We start from the raw sequence: 13,943 nt of genomic DNA, 5'->3' as shown, positions 1-13,943 counted from the left end.
AGGGTGGCGCCTGTGGCTCAGGGAGTAGGGGTCTGGCCCCATATACCGAGGGTGGCGGGTTCAAACCCGGCCCCAGCCAAACTGCAACAAAAAAATAGCCAAGCATTGCAGCGGGCTCCTGTAGTCCCAGCTGCTCTGGAGGCTGAGGCAAGAGAATCACCTAAGCCCAGGAGTTGGAGGTTGCTGTGAGCTGTGATGCCACAGCACTCTACCGAGGGTGATACAGTGAGACTCTGTCTCTACAAAAAGAATATATATATATAAACTAGGTGAGCATTGTGGTGGGTGCCTGTAATCCCAGCTACTCAGGAGGCTGGGGCAGGAAGATTGCTTGAGCTCAAGAATTTGAGGCTGCAGTGAGCTGTGATTACACCACTGAGCTCAAGCCCAGGCAACAGAGATCCTTTCTCTTGAAAGAAAAGAAACTTTTCTGTCACTACTATCATTGTGGGTTTGGAGAATTAATTCGTTTTTTTCTTTTTCTTTTCTTCCTTTTTTTTTTTGCTCTGTCACTCAAGCTGAAATGCATGGTGTCATCACTGCTCAGAAAAGAAAAAGTAAGAAAGGAAAAGAAAGGCAGTGTGGTGGCTCACAACTGTAATCCCAGCACTCTGGGAGGTTGAGGTGGGCGGTCACCTGAGCTCACAAGAGAGCAGCCTGAGCAAGAACAAGACCCTTCTCTAAAAATAGCTGGGTATTGTGGCAGGCCCCCATAGACCCAGCTACTTGGGAGCCTGAGGCAAGAGAATCACTTGAGTCCAAGAGTCTCAGGTTGCTGTGAGCTATGATGCCCCAAAAAAAAGAAAAAGGAGGAAGGAAGGACAGACAGAAAAAGAAAGGAAAGAGGGAGGAAGGAGGGAAGGAAGGAAAGAAAGGAAAGGGAGAGAGGAAAGGAGGAAGGAAGGAAGTAAAGAAAGAAGGAAAGAAGAAAGGAAGGAAGGAAGAAGGAAGGAAGGAAGGAAGGCCCTTGAACTCCTGGGCTAAATTAACCCTCCAACTTTGGCCTCTGAAAGTGATGGGATTACCATCATGGGCCACCATAGCCTGGCCAGAGATTTTGTTTGTCTCCCTGAATAGAGTGCCATGGCATCATATCTCACAGCAACCTCAAACTCTTTTTTTTTTTTTTTTTTTTTCAGACAGAGCCTCAAGCTGTCGCCCTGGGTAGAGTGCCATGGCATTACAGCTCACAGCAACCTCCAACTCCTCGGCTCAAGCGATTGTCCTGCCTCCGCCTCCCCAAGTAACTGGGACTACAGGCACCCGCCACAACGCCCAGCTATTTTTTGGTTGCAACCATCATTGTTGTTTGGCAGGCCCAGGCTGGATTCGAACCTGCCAGCTCAGGTGTATGTGGCTGGCACCTTAGCCGCTTGAGCCATAGGCACCGAGCCCAACCTCAAACTCTTGTTGGGCTTAAGCAATTCTCTTTTCTCAGCCTCTTGAGTAGCTGGGACTACAGGCCTATGCCACTACACCCAGCTAGTTCTTCTTTTTTTTTTCTTTTTGAGACAGAGCCTCAAGCTGTCGCCCTGGGTAGAGTGCCTTGGCATCACAGCTCACAGCAACCTCCAACTCCTGGGCTCAAGCGATTCTCCTGCCTCTGCCTCCCACATAGCTGGGACCACAGGTGCTCACCACAACGCCCAGCTATTTTTTGGTTGCAGCCATCATTGTTGTCCGGCAGGCCTGGGCTGGATTCGAACCCGCCAGCTCAGGTGTATGTGGCTGGCACCTTAGCCGCTTGAGCTACAGGTGCCGAGCCATAGTTTTTCTATTTTTAATAGAGACAGGGTTTTGCTCTTACTCAAGCTGGTCTCAAACTCCTGAGCTCAAGCAATTCACCCACCTGGGCCTCCCAGAGTCCTAGTATAGACCACTGTGCCTGGCCGAGATTTTGTTTTTTAATTATATTTCCCCAACACACTCACCAACAACTCCCACAAATAGTATTATGGACCTCAGAGATTACTTAACCTCCACATGTCTATAATATTTGCAACTCTTGAATGATATACATCCCAGCACAACCCAACACCCTTTCAATACTTCACACTTTCCACTTTGCCCCCAACTTCATGACCCTCTGACACTTGAACATACATCCTATGCCACACTTCACACAGGACACCCCCACAACACACCCAATGCTACATGCTTCTCACTAACCCATGATGCTCACAGAACTAGCAATGTACACATCCATCCGGAACAGCATCTTGACTACCCCGCACACCTCCCTTCCCCTACACCTCCACCACCACAGCCCTATGATGCCCCCTGCCCTTACACCTCAGATCCGCGTGCAAACTCAGCCCTGGTCACGCGCACAGGCACACAATTACCATCAGGGGGCGCTATTTCCCAGGGAAGGGTAGCTCCCGGACTCCAACAGTGACTTCCCAGCCCCTCACCTCAGCCAATCTGAGCCAGGCTGGAGAATAGAGAATGCACCAAAGGCTCTGGGCCCTTTAGGGAGGCCATTGCAGACTAGAGAAGCTGGAGTCCTGAGAGCCCAAAACTTCACTCAAGTCTCCTTTTCCCCAAGCCTTGCTCAAGATCTGAAAGTGGTCCAGGTCCTGCCAAAAAAACAAGTCATGGGACACGAAGTTGAGATGCTTGGGAGTGTGGCTTCTTCCTAAGGAGGTGACTTCTGGCTTCTGGCACACAGTAGGCCCTCGATCAGTGCCAAATAATAATAGTGGTCAAAATAATAATAATAATAATAAATAATAGTGGTTAATGTTTGAATCTTTACAATGCCACTGTCATGTGCTTTCTATGTCATTTAAGACTCATCAAGGAGGGGTGGTGCCTGGCCCCTGTGGCTCAAAGGAGTAGGGCGCTAGCCCCATATGCTGGAGGTGGTGGGTTCAACCCAGCCCCAGCCAAAAACTGCAAAAAATAAAATAAAAAAATAACAAAAAAGACCCATCAAGGAAGCTCAAATTATTATGTTACTTTTACAGACCAGGAAACTATAGGGCAGATAGCTCAGAGTTACATAGCTAGAAGAGGGTGGATTCAAATAGCTCATAGTCTGATTCCAGAGCACTAGGCTGGAGTTAGTACACCTTTGTTCCAACCTCAGCTTCCCTGGAGACTCCCCTGGGCAGGCGAGAGTCTGGGGTGCCTTCTTCCTCTTCACCCAAATTCATTAAGTACTCCTCCTGGCACTTCCCACAGCCTTCCATTGACTCCTCCTCCTCCTCCCCTCACATTTCCTGAGCTCTTGACTTTGCCATCCTCTGGTAAGTACTAGGGGCACAGAGATGACTTGGACATGGATCCAGCCCCAAGAAGGCAGAATATTTTCAGCAGAAGTCACACATTCAAATGCTGAGCAGGCTGGGTGACAGGTGGTGGGAGCTTATTTTAACTGAAGGGTAAGGTGGGGGATCATGGCAATGTGAGGAGCTCTGGGAATCAATACTGAGCCAGACCTGGAATTGTCTTCTTTTCCTTAGTCACAGAGACTTATGTTCAAAATGGAAGCACAAGGAAATACTGCAGGTTTGTACCCCAAACCCCAAACCCATATGTACACCAAGCAAACTATAACAAGGAGCATTGCTTTAAAAAATAATAATAAGATAGTTGAGCTCAAAAGCTCAGAATGTGAAGTCAAGAAACCCACAGAAATGCTGAAATCCTGGAATCCCTATGATTGGAGTTTTAACACCTACGTGGAGACAGAGGTCAAGGCTGAGGCCCCAGGAACTGAAGAGAACAGAAACTGAGCTCCCTGAGCTAAGCTGGGAGCTGAAAAAGGGGTGTCTAGGGCTGGGCACAGGGGTCTGCTGCTGTAAATCCATTTACTTGGGAGGCTGGGAGGATTACCTGAGCCCAGAAGTTTGAGACCCTGTCTCAAATTTCTTTTAAAAGGATATCTCTTCTGGGAACAGAAGATGGAGAAGAAAAAAACAATCCAAAGGCCCTGGCATGCAACAGGGAAGCAAGTCCCCCAAAAGGCAGTGGATGGAAAAAGCCATCATGGCCAATCAGAATCCCTGGGCTTACCAATGATAGGCCTGGACTCAGACTAAACCTCTTAGTGCAGGAACCTGCTCTGAGGAACTCATGAATAAAATAACCAGAAAACTGTAAAGCCTGTAAGACTGTAGGCAGATGCCAAAGCAATCTGGCCCCAGGGGGGTGTCAGTGGGGCCTAGGGAACTCACAGCCTCCCACAGGCAGAAGAAACACAGAAAAGAAACCTTCTATGGTGATACCTGGAGAGCAAAGGGAAAATTTACACCACTTTTTTTTTTTTTTTTTTTTTTTTTGCCGTTTTTGGCTGGGGCTGGGCTTGAACCCTCCACCTCCGGCATATGGGGCTGGCGCCCTACTCCTCTGAGCCACAAGCACCATCCAATTTACACCATTTTAAAGGTCACAATAGGGGCCGGGCACTGGCTCACGCCTGTAATCCTAGCACTCTGGGAGGCCTAGACAGGTGGACTGCTTGAGCTCATGAGTTTGAGACCAGCCTGAGCAAAAAGTGAGACCCCATCTCTACTAAAAATAGAAAAACTGAGGCAAGAGGATCACTTGAGCCCAAGCATTGGAAGTTGTTGTGAGCTATAACACCACGACACTCTACCTAGGATGACAACTTGAGACTCTGTCTAAAAAAAAAAAAAAGGAAAGAAAAAGTCTAGTCAGACTCATAGGAAGCACTGACATTTCTTAAACAGGAGGGACTGGGATTCAGAAAACCACTGGAGCTGGGGAGAATAGTGGCATGGAGACCAGGCAGAAGCCGTCAGGAATCCCAGTGACCAATTCCACCTTTTCCTGAGGCAAGAATTTGTACATGGTGGAGTTTGCCACACAGTGGTTCCAGGGACTAATGACCTTTAGCTCTGAAAGTCTCTGTTCATGGTTTATATCAGGTAGGAAGGCAAGGTGACCACATGTGTAGCCAGATTTCTAGATTCACATCTAGCCCTGTGACCACAGACATGCTCCTAAGCCTCTCTGATGCTCAACGTCCTTCTCCTTCTGAGCCTCAGAGGAAGAGGGAGTGGGTCAAGCTTGAGTAGAGGCTCAGAATGAGATGGCTGGAACTCCTGACCCAAGCACTTTTTTTTTTTTTTTTTTGTAGAGACAGAGTCTCACTTTATGGCCCTCGGTGAGGGCCATGGCCTCACACAGCTCACAGCAACCTCCAACTCCAGGGCTTAAGCGATTCTCTTGCCTCAGCCTCCCGAGTAGCTGGGACTACAGGCGCCCGCCACAACGCCCGACTATTTTTTGGTTGCAGTTTGGCTGGGGCCGGGTTTGAACCCGTCACCTTCATATATGGAGACCCAAGCACTTATTAATGAGGCAAGTCTTGGACATGTTATTTAACTTCTCTGCCTTAGTCTTCTCTTCTGTGAAATGGTGGTAATATTATACCTGCTTACAGAGTTGTTTGTGAAGACAAAATGGGTATAACTAAATATATAATACACACATAAAATAGTTCGAATCCTGGCACTGTAAGGATTTAGTTAATTAATGTTAGTGCTTAGAATATAGTAACCAAAAAAAAAAAAAAATAGTTGGGCGTTGTGGCGGGCGCCTGTAGTCCCAGCTACTTGGGAAGCTGAGGCAAGAGAATCGCTTAAGCCCAGGAGTTGGAGGTTGCTGTGAGCTGTGTGAGGCCATGGCACTCTACCAAGGGCCATAAAGTGAGACTCTGTCTCTACAAAAAAAAAAATAATAAAAAAAAAAAGAATATAGTAGATAGAAAATATACTGTGATGATTAATGATATTTTCTAACTAGACTGCCAATTCTTCTTTTTCTTCCGTCCTTTCTTTCTTTTTTTTTTTTTTTGAGAAAAGGTATTGCTCTGTTGCTTGGTGTCCTCAGACTTCACTGCAACTTCACTCAAGAGATCCTCCCACCTCAGCCTCCTGAGTAGCTATGCCTATCAGTGTGTGCCACCACACCCAGCTAATTTTTTTTTTTCATAGAGATGGAGTTTCACTGTGTTGCCCAGGCTGGCCTCAAACTCCTGGGCTCAAGTGATTCTCCCATGTTGGCCAAGTGCTGGGATTACAAATGTGAGCCACCACACCTGTTTCTTCTTTACTGGACACCCAGTACACATCTGCTGGATGAACAGCAATTGAATAACTAGAGGGTGGGAATATGGCTGGGTGGCAGGCAAGTGAGGAAAATGGGTGAAGGCCAGCCACCAGAGGGGAAGGTCCTCTCATATGCAAAATGCAGCACTCTCTCCTCCACAGGATTCAAGAGGGGACAGATCTGTATCCATCTTCACCTTTCCTTCCTTCCCCTCCCATACAAGGGCACCACTTTGTAGGATTGGAAGAGCTCATTGAGTTTATTTGGGGAACATATAAGAGGCTGGAAGTTTCACTGGCATGTATACACACACACACACACACACGCACACACACACACACACACATATCTTGAGCAATGTTGCCCTGGAGGTTGACTTTATCTGCTTGGGGTCCTCAGGTTTCAGAGTCAGGTGTGGATTTCAGGGACCTAAGGAGTCCTAAATTATGTAGAAGAAACAGTGATAGGGAAGGGGCCAGGAGCCTTCCCTCTGCCCATGAGGCCTTGGGATCCCTGTTTCCTCTCCCTCCCTGAGAGCCAGCACATACTGCCATCCCCACCTCTTTTTCCCTCTTCTCCTTCCGCAGGGACAGTCCCAGCTCACCTGGCCCACTGGGGGTCACCTGGTGCTCCAGGTCCCCATGTGGCCCCCATCTTCCCATGCTGGCTGTGGCCCATCGGGATTATCCATGTTCTCATAAGAATCTGCATCTGGACAGGACCAGGAAGAATAAGATATAGGTAGGGCTGGAAGGAGGCTGGGAGGCACAGTCAGCCCAATGGCAGAAGTACCCACCTTCTTCATGATCAGGACCAGGCTGGCCTTGGACGGAGTGGAGCTGTGGGGCTGCATAGAGGATCCCTCTCATATCTTCATAGGACTGGGACCCTGCTTGGGCAGGTGTTGGAGAATTGGAGGCTTGGGGAAGGACAGTGCAACCTCAGTAAGGAAAGGGTCTGAGGGACAGAGGAAGGTGGAAAGCTTCATCTATGCTGTACTGAGAAGTGAATAGATCAGCATCAAGCTGGGAAAGGCCTGGGTAGTTGTAAGGTCTGGATTAGGTGCGGATTAGATTATGGTCAGAGAAAGGGCCAAAAACAGAACTGGATGGATTCAAAGCCAGGATCATGAGGAAGTTGTAGAAGACAGCTGGGGTCAAGGCAGGGACTGGTGTCAGAGCTGAGGCCAGGTGAGCCCAAGCTAGTGAAGGCAGGCTAGTCCCAAGCATCTCTCACCAAGAGAGGTTGCTTCCCGGCTGTGGTGCCACACAGACCCGTGGGGGCTCAGGAAGTCTGGAGAAGGAATAGGTAGGTTACTATTTCTCATGACCTTCAGGCCCCCTTACCCCTAGGAATGTGGCCATCCTCACACACACCCATTGTCCTGGTGACTGGCTGGGTCAGCTCTTCATCCTCGTTCTCGTAAGAGTCAGCTGTTGCAGAAGAAAGAGAATTCCAGGGACCACTCCTGCCTGCTAGGGGCTCCACAGTTGCAGCTTATCCTAAGTCTCTCAGGCCCCACAAGGACCCCAAGTTACCGTTGGAGAAGGAATCTTCATCCTCAGGACTCACAGGCCCATCCTCAGGGTTCTCATAGCCGCTGCCATCTAGTGGAGAAGGAGCAGAGTCCCACGAGGGTCCAGAGTACTCGCCGAGGACTGGAGGTAAGGGGAGGCATGGGGGAGGGCAGCCTTACCCTGGGAGAGCTGGTCCTGCCCAGCATTGGAGTCATTCTCATACAACTCGGAACCCTCCTTGCTGTCCGGTTCCTCAAAGCCCTCCCCTTCCTCTGGTCCTGGGCCTGGAGATTTGGGGATGGGAATGGGGAACCGTCACGCCCCCTCCTTCAGGCCCCAGTCCACTATTCCAGCCACAGACCGCTCAAACCCCCTCCATGGGAGGAACGACCGCCCCCTCATTCACCCGCTCCGGGCGGGCTCCGGGACCCCGCGGCTCTAGCCTCCTGGACGTCGCTGCGCGGGTTTCCGTGGGATCGGGATGCGCCCCCCAGGCCTGCCGCCCAACGCTGGGCGCGACCTGTAAAGCGGGGTCGGAAGAGATGGGGGCGAAGCAGGAGAGGATGCTTTGGGCTCTGCGAAAGGCCTTTGGGTCTAGGCATTGAGGCCTTGAACCAGGCTGGGATTCTTTTTTTTTTTTTTTTTTTGCTGTTTTTGGCCGGGGCTGGGTTTGAACCTGCCATCTCCAGCATATGGGGCAGGGCCCTACTCCTTTGAGCCACAGGCGCCGCCCGGGCTGGGATTCTAAACGTAGAGGTTTGGGCGGGGCGCGGGGTCTCACGCCTGTAATCCTAGCACTCCCGGAGGCCCAGAAGGGTGGATTGCCTGAGCTCAGAAGTTGGATACCAGCCTGAGTAAGACTGAAACCCATTTCTACTAAAAAAATAAAAATAAATAGCCAGGGTTTCGGCAGGTTCCTGTAGTCCCAGCTACTCAGGAGGCTGAAGCAAGAGGCTCTCAAGAGTTTGAGGTTACTGTGAGCTATGATGCCAGGGTACTCCACCAGAGCGACAGAGTGACACTCTATCTCAATAAATTAATTAATTAATACTGAGGGTGTGGCCTCAAGTTCCAGGGCAAAATTCTTTTTTTTTTTTTTTGCTGGGGCTGGGTTTGAACTTGCCACCTCCGGCATATGAGACCAGCGCCCTACTCCTTGAGCCACAGGCGCTGCCCATCCAGGGCAAAATTCTACACAAGCACAGAAGGACTTAGGGCTCTAAGTCCTTAGGGGCTCTAAGTCCTTAGGGGTGGGGCCCACTTCTGGGCAGGGTGCAGGACGCTGAGAACTCCCCTCAGGGGATGGGAAGAGTGAGGACAATGGAGGTGGAGCTCTAGCTCTGGGGCGGAGCTATAGTCTGGAACAGTGGGCCTGGGTCACAGGCCTGGCAAAAGTGCCTCTCACCCATGCCGGAGGTGGGCGTGGGAAGGAACAGTACGTTCCCGTACTGGTTCTGGGGCCCGCTTCCTGGGGGAGGTGTCACTTTGAAGAACCTGGAGAGAGAAGGGGAGATGCACTGTGAGGCCAGGCCTGGGAGGGACTGGGGGTTACGTTCAAGATTCAGGCCAGTCCTTCAGGGCTAAAACGTGGTCACTTGTGATTAGCTCTTCTGGCTGGGACAGCCTACAGAGGGGTCTAGGATCACTACAACGAGGTATCTTCACAGGGAAGGTAGCTTTGGAGTTAGGCCTTGAGGATGAGCAGTATTTCAACCAGTAGAGAAGAGTAAATAAAGACACCCTAGACAGAGCAAAGCATAAAGTGAGAGGGGTGTAGTGCACTGGCTGCATTACCTCCTGGTGGGGTCAGTCATTCGCTTTCTTTTCCTCCTCAGAATCAGGGCTGGTGGGAGTTAAGAGTAGTGATCAGAGGGGCTGCTTGGCAAGTTGAGGATTTGGGGGTGCTGGGGGAATCACTTGGGTTAATAGAGAAGATGAGTTCAAATTGCAAGGGGCTTGGCAAGTTTGAGGGGGTTCAAGGGAGGAGCAGGGGGACAGCATTCTGGGGTCTGTAGGGGAAGGATGGGAGGAGAGAAAGATGGTTGTCAGACTGGCCAGTGTGGGCTTATCTTGGGAAAGATAGTGGGTAGGGTTTCAGCTAACCAGCTGAGGGGTGTGACTCACTTCTTTGAAGGTGAAGAAAGCCCAGGAGGGAAACCAGGCAGAAGGTCAGATAAATCAAAGTCACAGCTGGGACCTTCCAGCCACCAGTTCTCAGCAGCCAGTGCCATAGTACTAGGGGAAAGGGGCTATGAGATGAGGACCCGAGGCTGGCATCTTATTTTCCAACCTCAAAACCTCAAAGGACTGCAAGGCACAGTTTCAAAGTCCCAGGCTATTAAAGAGGGCTCTTCTCTCTCCCTCTAAGGTGATGTCTCCTGGGAAGACAGAGACCGTGCTACAGAGCCTGGCACAGGGTATGGGGCAGTGTCTATTGAGCAAACCAGGGACAAACTGTGCCCATAGTCAGAGGCAATGTTAGGATGTAGGGGGGCATAATGATTAGCTTTCGGCTGCAGTTAAGGACAGTCACGGTCAACATGAGGGGCATAGTTGAGCTCAAAAGTTAGAGTTCTGATCCAGCATGTTTAGAGTGAAAGTTGAGACTGAGTTTGAGAACTATGGTTAGGATAGCATGGAAGGATTGTATGAAGGAGACAGAATGGGTAGAACATTGAGACCAATCTGAGGGTGGGGTGAAGAAAAGGAACGATGACCTGGATCCCAGGATCCCAGCTTGGCCAGAGGACTACACTAAGGGAAAATGTTGAGCCTGAGGTGTCCATGGGATATCAAATGGTAATTCTGGAAGATGGCTGGGTATGGGGTGTATGGAGCCTGGAATAGAGTCACTGTGGCATGGAGACCCAAGAAGCCATGGGAGTGAAGGAGATCGCAGACGGGTGAGTAGAGGATCAAGGGCTCCAACAGTGCGTAGTGAGGGAGGAAGAAAGACTCCACCAAAGCTGGTGGGAAGGATCAACCAGTGTAGGAGAAGACCTAGAAAAGTAATATCTGGGCAGCAAGGAAGGAAAGAATTGGAGTGAGTGTTCTATGTAGAAGTTGGGGTTTAAGATGGGGCTGGTACCAGCCCTCAGTTTGGGGGTCCAAGATTGACTGGTTTCCTCTTCCCAATAGCCTCACACAGATGCCTCACAATTGAAAGAAACTCTACCTGGCCGGGCAGTGACCTCCAGGTGCATTGAGATGGTCCGGTTACCACAGCGACAATAATAGGTGCCAGCATCTTGAGCTGTGGCCTGGGGCAACAACAGACCAGTCCCCAGGACCCACATCTCTCTGGCTGGGTGACCCTCAGTCAGGTTTAGGCTCATCAGTGAGAAGTTAGTCTTCTTGGGGTGCACATGAGTCCAGGAGATGTGGCCTCTGGCCACAGTGTCAGGAGGCACCCCACAAGATAGCCAGAGTGTAGAGCCAGGGGCCATGGTAAGGTCTGGGACAGGGAGAAACAAGACTAGGAAAGCCTAATTCTTGGGGCCTCATCTACCCCAAACTCTCCAGTTTCCACTCACCATTCCCCATCCATGACCCCCACTTTCTGGCATCTCCCCTGCACCTTACCTTGGCTGAGGCTCTGGTTCAGATTTTGCCTAGGTGGGACACACATGTGCTTTCCTTGCCAGATCTCAGGGTGGTCATTGGCCCATACATACAGCTGGGAGTTGGTGGGGTGACCAGAAGAGGGTCTGGGGTCCTCTGAGGACCTGTTTCCCAGGCTACAACCTAGGTCAGGCAGCTCTGAAGCATTCCACCGAAACAGCTCCCCTGGGAAGAGACCCAGAACCAAATGCAGAGACATCCAGGAGAGGGCAAGAGACAGAGACCCAGAAAGGCAGAGACAGAGAAGCATCTACTTGGACCCAGAGAGAAGAGAGAGGCCGAGAGACGTGGAGCAGCTCAGTGTTGAAGTCAGGAAGCTGCAGGAGTGTATCCTGCTATAATTAGCTTCTCTGGGTCCTGCAGCCCCTCTAGCCCCTCCAGCAGCTTCATCATAGCTACTGGGCCTCCTCTATCCAAGGCAGGCCATCCACCCCTCCTCCAGTGCCCTCACCCTCGCCCGGCCCAGCCCTCACCACTGTCCTCCACACTGACTGTCCAGCCAGGCTGCCCAGCCTTCTCAGAGGGGGGCCACGTCTGGCACACGTAGAAGCCCCCCATCTGGTCAGAGATGTTGAAGATGAATGTCAGGATGCCCAGGGCCCCCATGTGGATGCCCAGGTCTGGTAACCCCACGCTGAGGTCTAAGAAGGGAGCTGACTGGGACCCCCGATACCAGGTCAGCTGCTCGGGAAGACCATCTGAGGGACCCTTAAGGCACTGCAGCACAGCATCACTTCCCTCTGTGGAGAAAGAGGGAGAGGTGGGGGAGCCCTTGCCTCCTTCACTCCTCATACTAGGTCATAAAACAAAGGACCCACAAGCTGGACACGGATGAGCCCTCAGAATCCTTCCAAACCTTCCCTGAATTTTACAAATACGAAAATGGAGGCTCAGAGAGAGTAAGCTACTCAGCCAGGGGCACCCAGCCCCAACCCAGATTTCCAGCTCTAACTCCTTCCCTTTCTGCCCTTCGCACTTACCTTCTACCTTCACCAACCGCCGTTCCTGGGGCCTCACTCCCATAGGGGTAAGGAAGAGGAGAAAGGAGAAGAGGAGAGGAGTTAGCATGGTGGCCAGACTCCCTGGGGCACCCAGCTTCGCGCAGAGGATGCTGGGGCAGGCTGGAGCAGGTGGGGGCCTGCAGGGCACTGAACCATGGGTGTCTGCGGGGGAGGCAGGCAGTACCCGGAGAGGAAGGGGGTGGTCACACCTCAGGCCCACTTTTCCAGCCACCCCTCCAGGCCCACAAAACTTGCCTCCTCCCTGCTACACTGTTTTATTTTCATCCATTTCGCCATGTAAAATGATCTCATTTGTGTGTCTATTTGTACACTTGTTTCCTACTCTAGAATGTAAGCCTTTTGGAGTGGAGACTTTAGCTTGTTCACCACTAAATGCACAGGGCCCTAAACAGTGCTCAGCACATAGTAGGCACCTGGAAAATATTTCTTGAATCAGTGGATTCAGGCTTAGGGGCCCCTCCTTCTGCCCCGCTTCCTCCTCCTGCCCCAGGTTCTTTTCACATGCATACCCCTCCCCCCAATTCATTCACTCGGCAAACATTTCCTGGGCCTCTTTGGAACCACCTATTAACACACTTTGGAATCTGGCAGACCTGAGTTTGAATTCTCCACCTCCACCATTTGGTTAAATTTCTTAAGTGTTTTTTCTTTATTAACTGTGGGTACTAATAGAACTACAAACATATTGTTTGTGAAGATTAAATAGGACAATATGGCTCAGCGCCTGTGACTCAAGTGGCTAAGGCGCCAGCCACATACACCTGAGCTGGTGGGTTCGAATCCAGCCCGGGCCCACCAAACAACAATGGCGGCTGCAACCAAAAAATAGCCGGGCATTGTGGCGGTCACCTGTAGTCCCAGCTACTTGGGAGGTGGAGGCAGGAGAATCGCTTGAGCCCAGGAGTTGGAGGTTGCTGTGAGCTGTGATGCCATGACACTCTACCCAGGGTGACAGCTTGAGGCTCTGTCTCTAAAATAAAATAAAATAATTAATTAAATAAATAGGACAATATATGGAAGACATTATCAGCCCAGCACATAGTAGGCCCTCAGTTAATGGAGATAGTATTACATAATGGCTAGCAACTCAAATCAGACTGCCTGGGTTCAAAACTAAGCAAAAGCTTGGTGTGGTGGTGTACACCTGTAGTCCCAGCTAGGCCCAGGCGGTCAAGGCTGCAGTGAGCTATGATTATGCCTGTGAACAGCCACTATACTCTAGCCTGAGTAATATCTCTTAAAAAATAAACAAAACAAGGCGAGTTTCCTTATCTATAAATTGGGGTTGATGAGAAAACCTACCCCATAGATTGTTTTGAAGGTAAATCAGTCAATGTAATACACAAAGTTGACATGGTGCTTGGCAGCTATTTGGAGAAAGCAGCAGTTATTATAGCTCCTTTGCAGTGGTCCTTAGAAATTACATGATTGGGTGGTGCCTGTGGCTCAGTGAGTAGGGCGCTGGCCCATATACTGAGGGTGGCAGGTTCGAACTGGCCCTGGCCAAACTGCAAACAAAAAACAGCCAGGCATTGTGGCAGGTGCCTGTAGTCCCAGCTACTTGGGAGGCTGAGGCAAGAGAATTGCTTAAGCCCAAGAGTGTGAGGTTGCTGTGAGCTGTGACACAAGAACACTCTACAAGTGAGACTCTGTCTCAAAAAAAAAAAAAAAGAAAGAAAGAAAGAAAGAAAGAAAGAAAGAA

At 50.5% G+C, this 13,943-nt stretch overlaps 1 protein-coding gene across 2 annotated transcripts; it reads right to left on the bottom strand.

Moving 5' to 3' along the window:
* Window positions 1-6,321: 6,321 nt before the first annotated feature.
* Window positions 6,322-12,338, bottom strand: CD19 (CD19 molecule). 2 transcript variants are annotated; one of them, XM_053557015.1, is made up of 15 exons: window positions 12,200-12,338; window positions 11,693-11,959; window positions 11,181-11,384; window positions 10,774-11,052; window positions 9,723-9,833; window positions 9,393-9,441; window positions 9,004-9,092; window positions 8,005-8,118; window positions 7,778-7,882; window positions 7,620-7,688; window positions 7,458-7,514; window positions 7,318-7,374; window positions 6,878-6,970; window positions 6,686-6,792; window positions 6,322-6,520 (listed from the first exon to the last, which is right to left on the bottom strand). In XM_053557015.1, exons 1-14 carry the CDS (start codon window positions 12,285-12,287, stop codon window positions 6,701-6,703), a joined length of 1,674 nt encoding a protein of 557 aa, XP_053412990.1. In that variant the 5' UTR covers window positions 12,288-12,338; the 3' UTR covers window positions 6,322-6,520; window positions 6,686-6,700. The 2 variants fall into 2 exon arrangements, 1 of the variants encoding a protein (XP_053412990.1); XR_008373386.1 differs by lacking the exon at window positions 6,322-6,520 and having other exon boundaries at window positions 6,737-6,792; window positions 6,878-7,038.
* Window positions 12,339-13,943: the final 1,605 nt, after the last annotated feature.

Source organism: Nycticebus coucang, chromosome 12 (assembly GCF_027406575.1).
Source record: "Nycticebus coucang isolate mNycCou1 chromosome 12, mNycCou1.pri, whole genome shotgun sequence".
NCBI classification, from domain to species: domain Eukaryota; kingdom Metazoa; phylum Chordata; class Mammalia; order Primates; family Lorisidae; genus Nycticebus; species Nycticebus coucang.
The sequence above is the reverse complement of the archived record's forward strand: the minus strand, read 5'-3'. Positions and strand labels throughout refer to the sequence as shown.

What these genes read in the sequence shown, in the direction of transcription:
- CD19 (XM_053557015.1), bottom strand. Translation starts at nt 12,287, where the DNA reads ATGCTAACTCCTCTCCTCTTCTCCTTTCTCCTCTTCCTTACCCCTATG. An exon ending in CCGGAGCCCGCCCGGAGCGG is followed by an intron (nt 7,883 to 8,004) that starts GTGAATGAGGGG and finishes CCAAATCTCCAG; the next exon opens with GCCCAGGACCAGAGGAAGGG. An exon ending in TGAAGATTCCTTCTCCAACG is followed by an intron (nt 7,515 to 7,619) that starts GTAACTTGGGGT and finishes CTTCTGCAACAG; the next exon opens with CTGACTCTTACGAGAACGAG.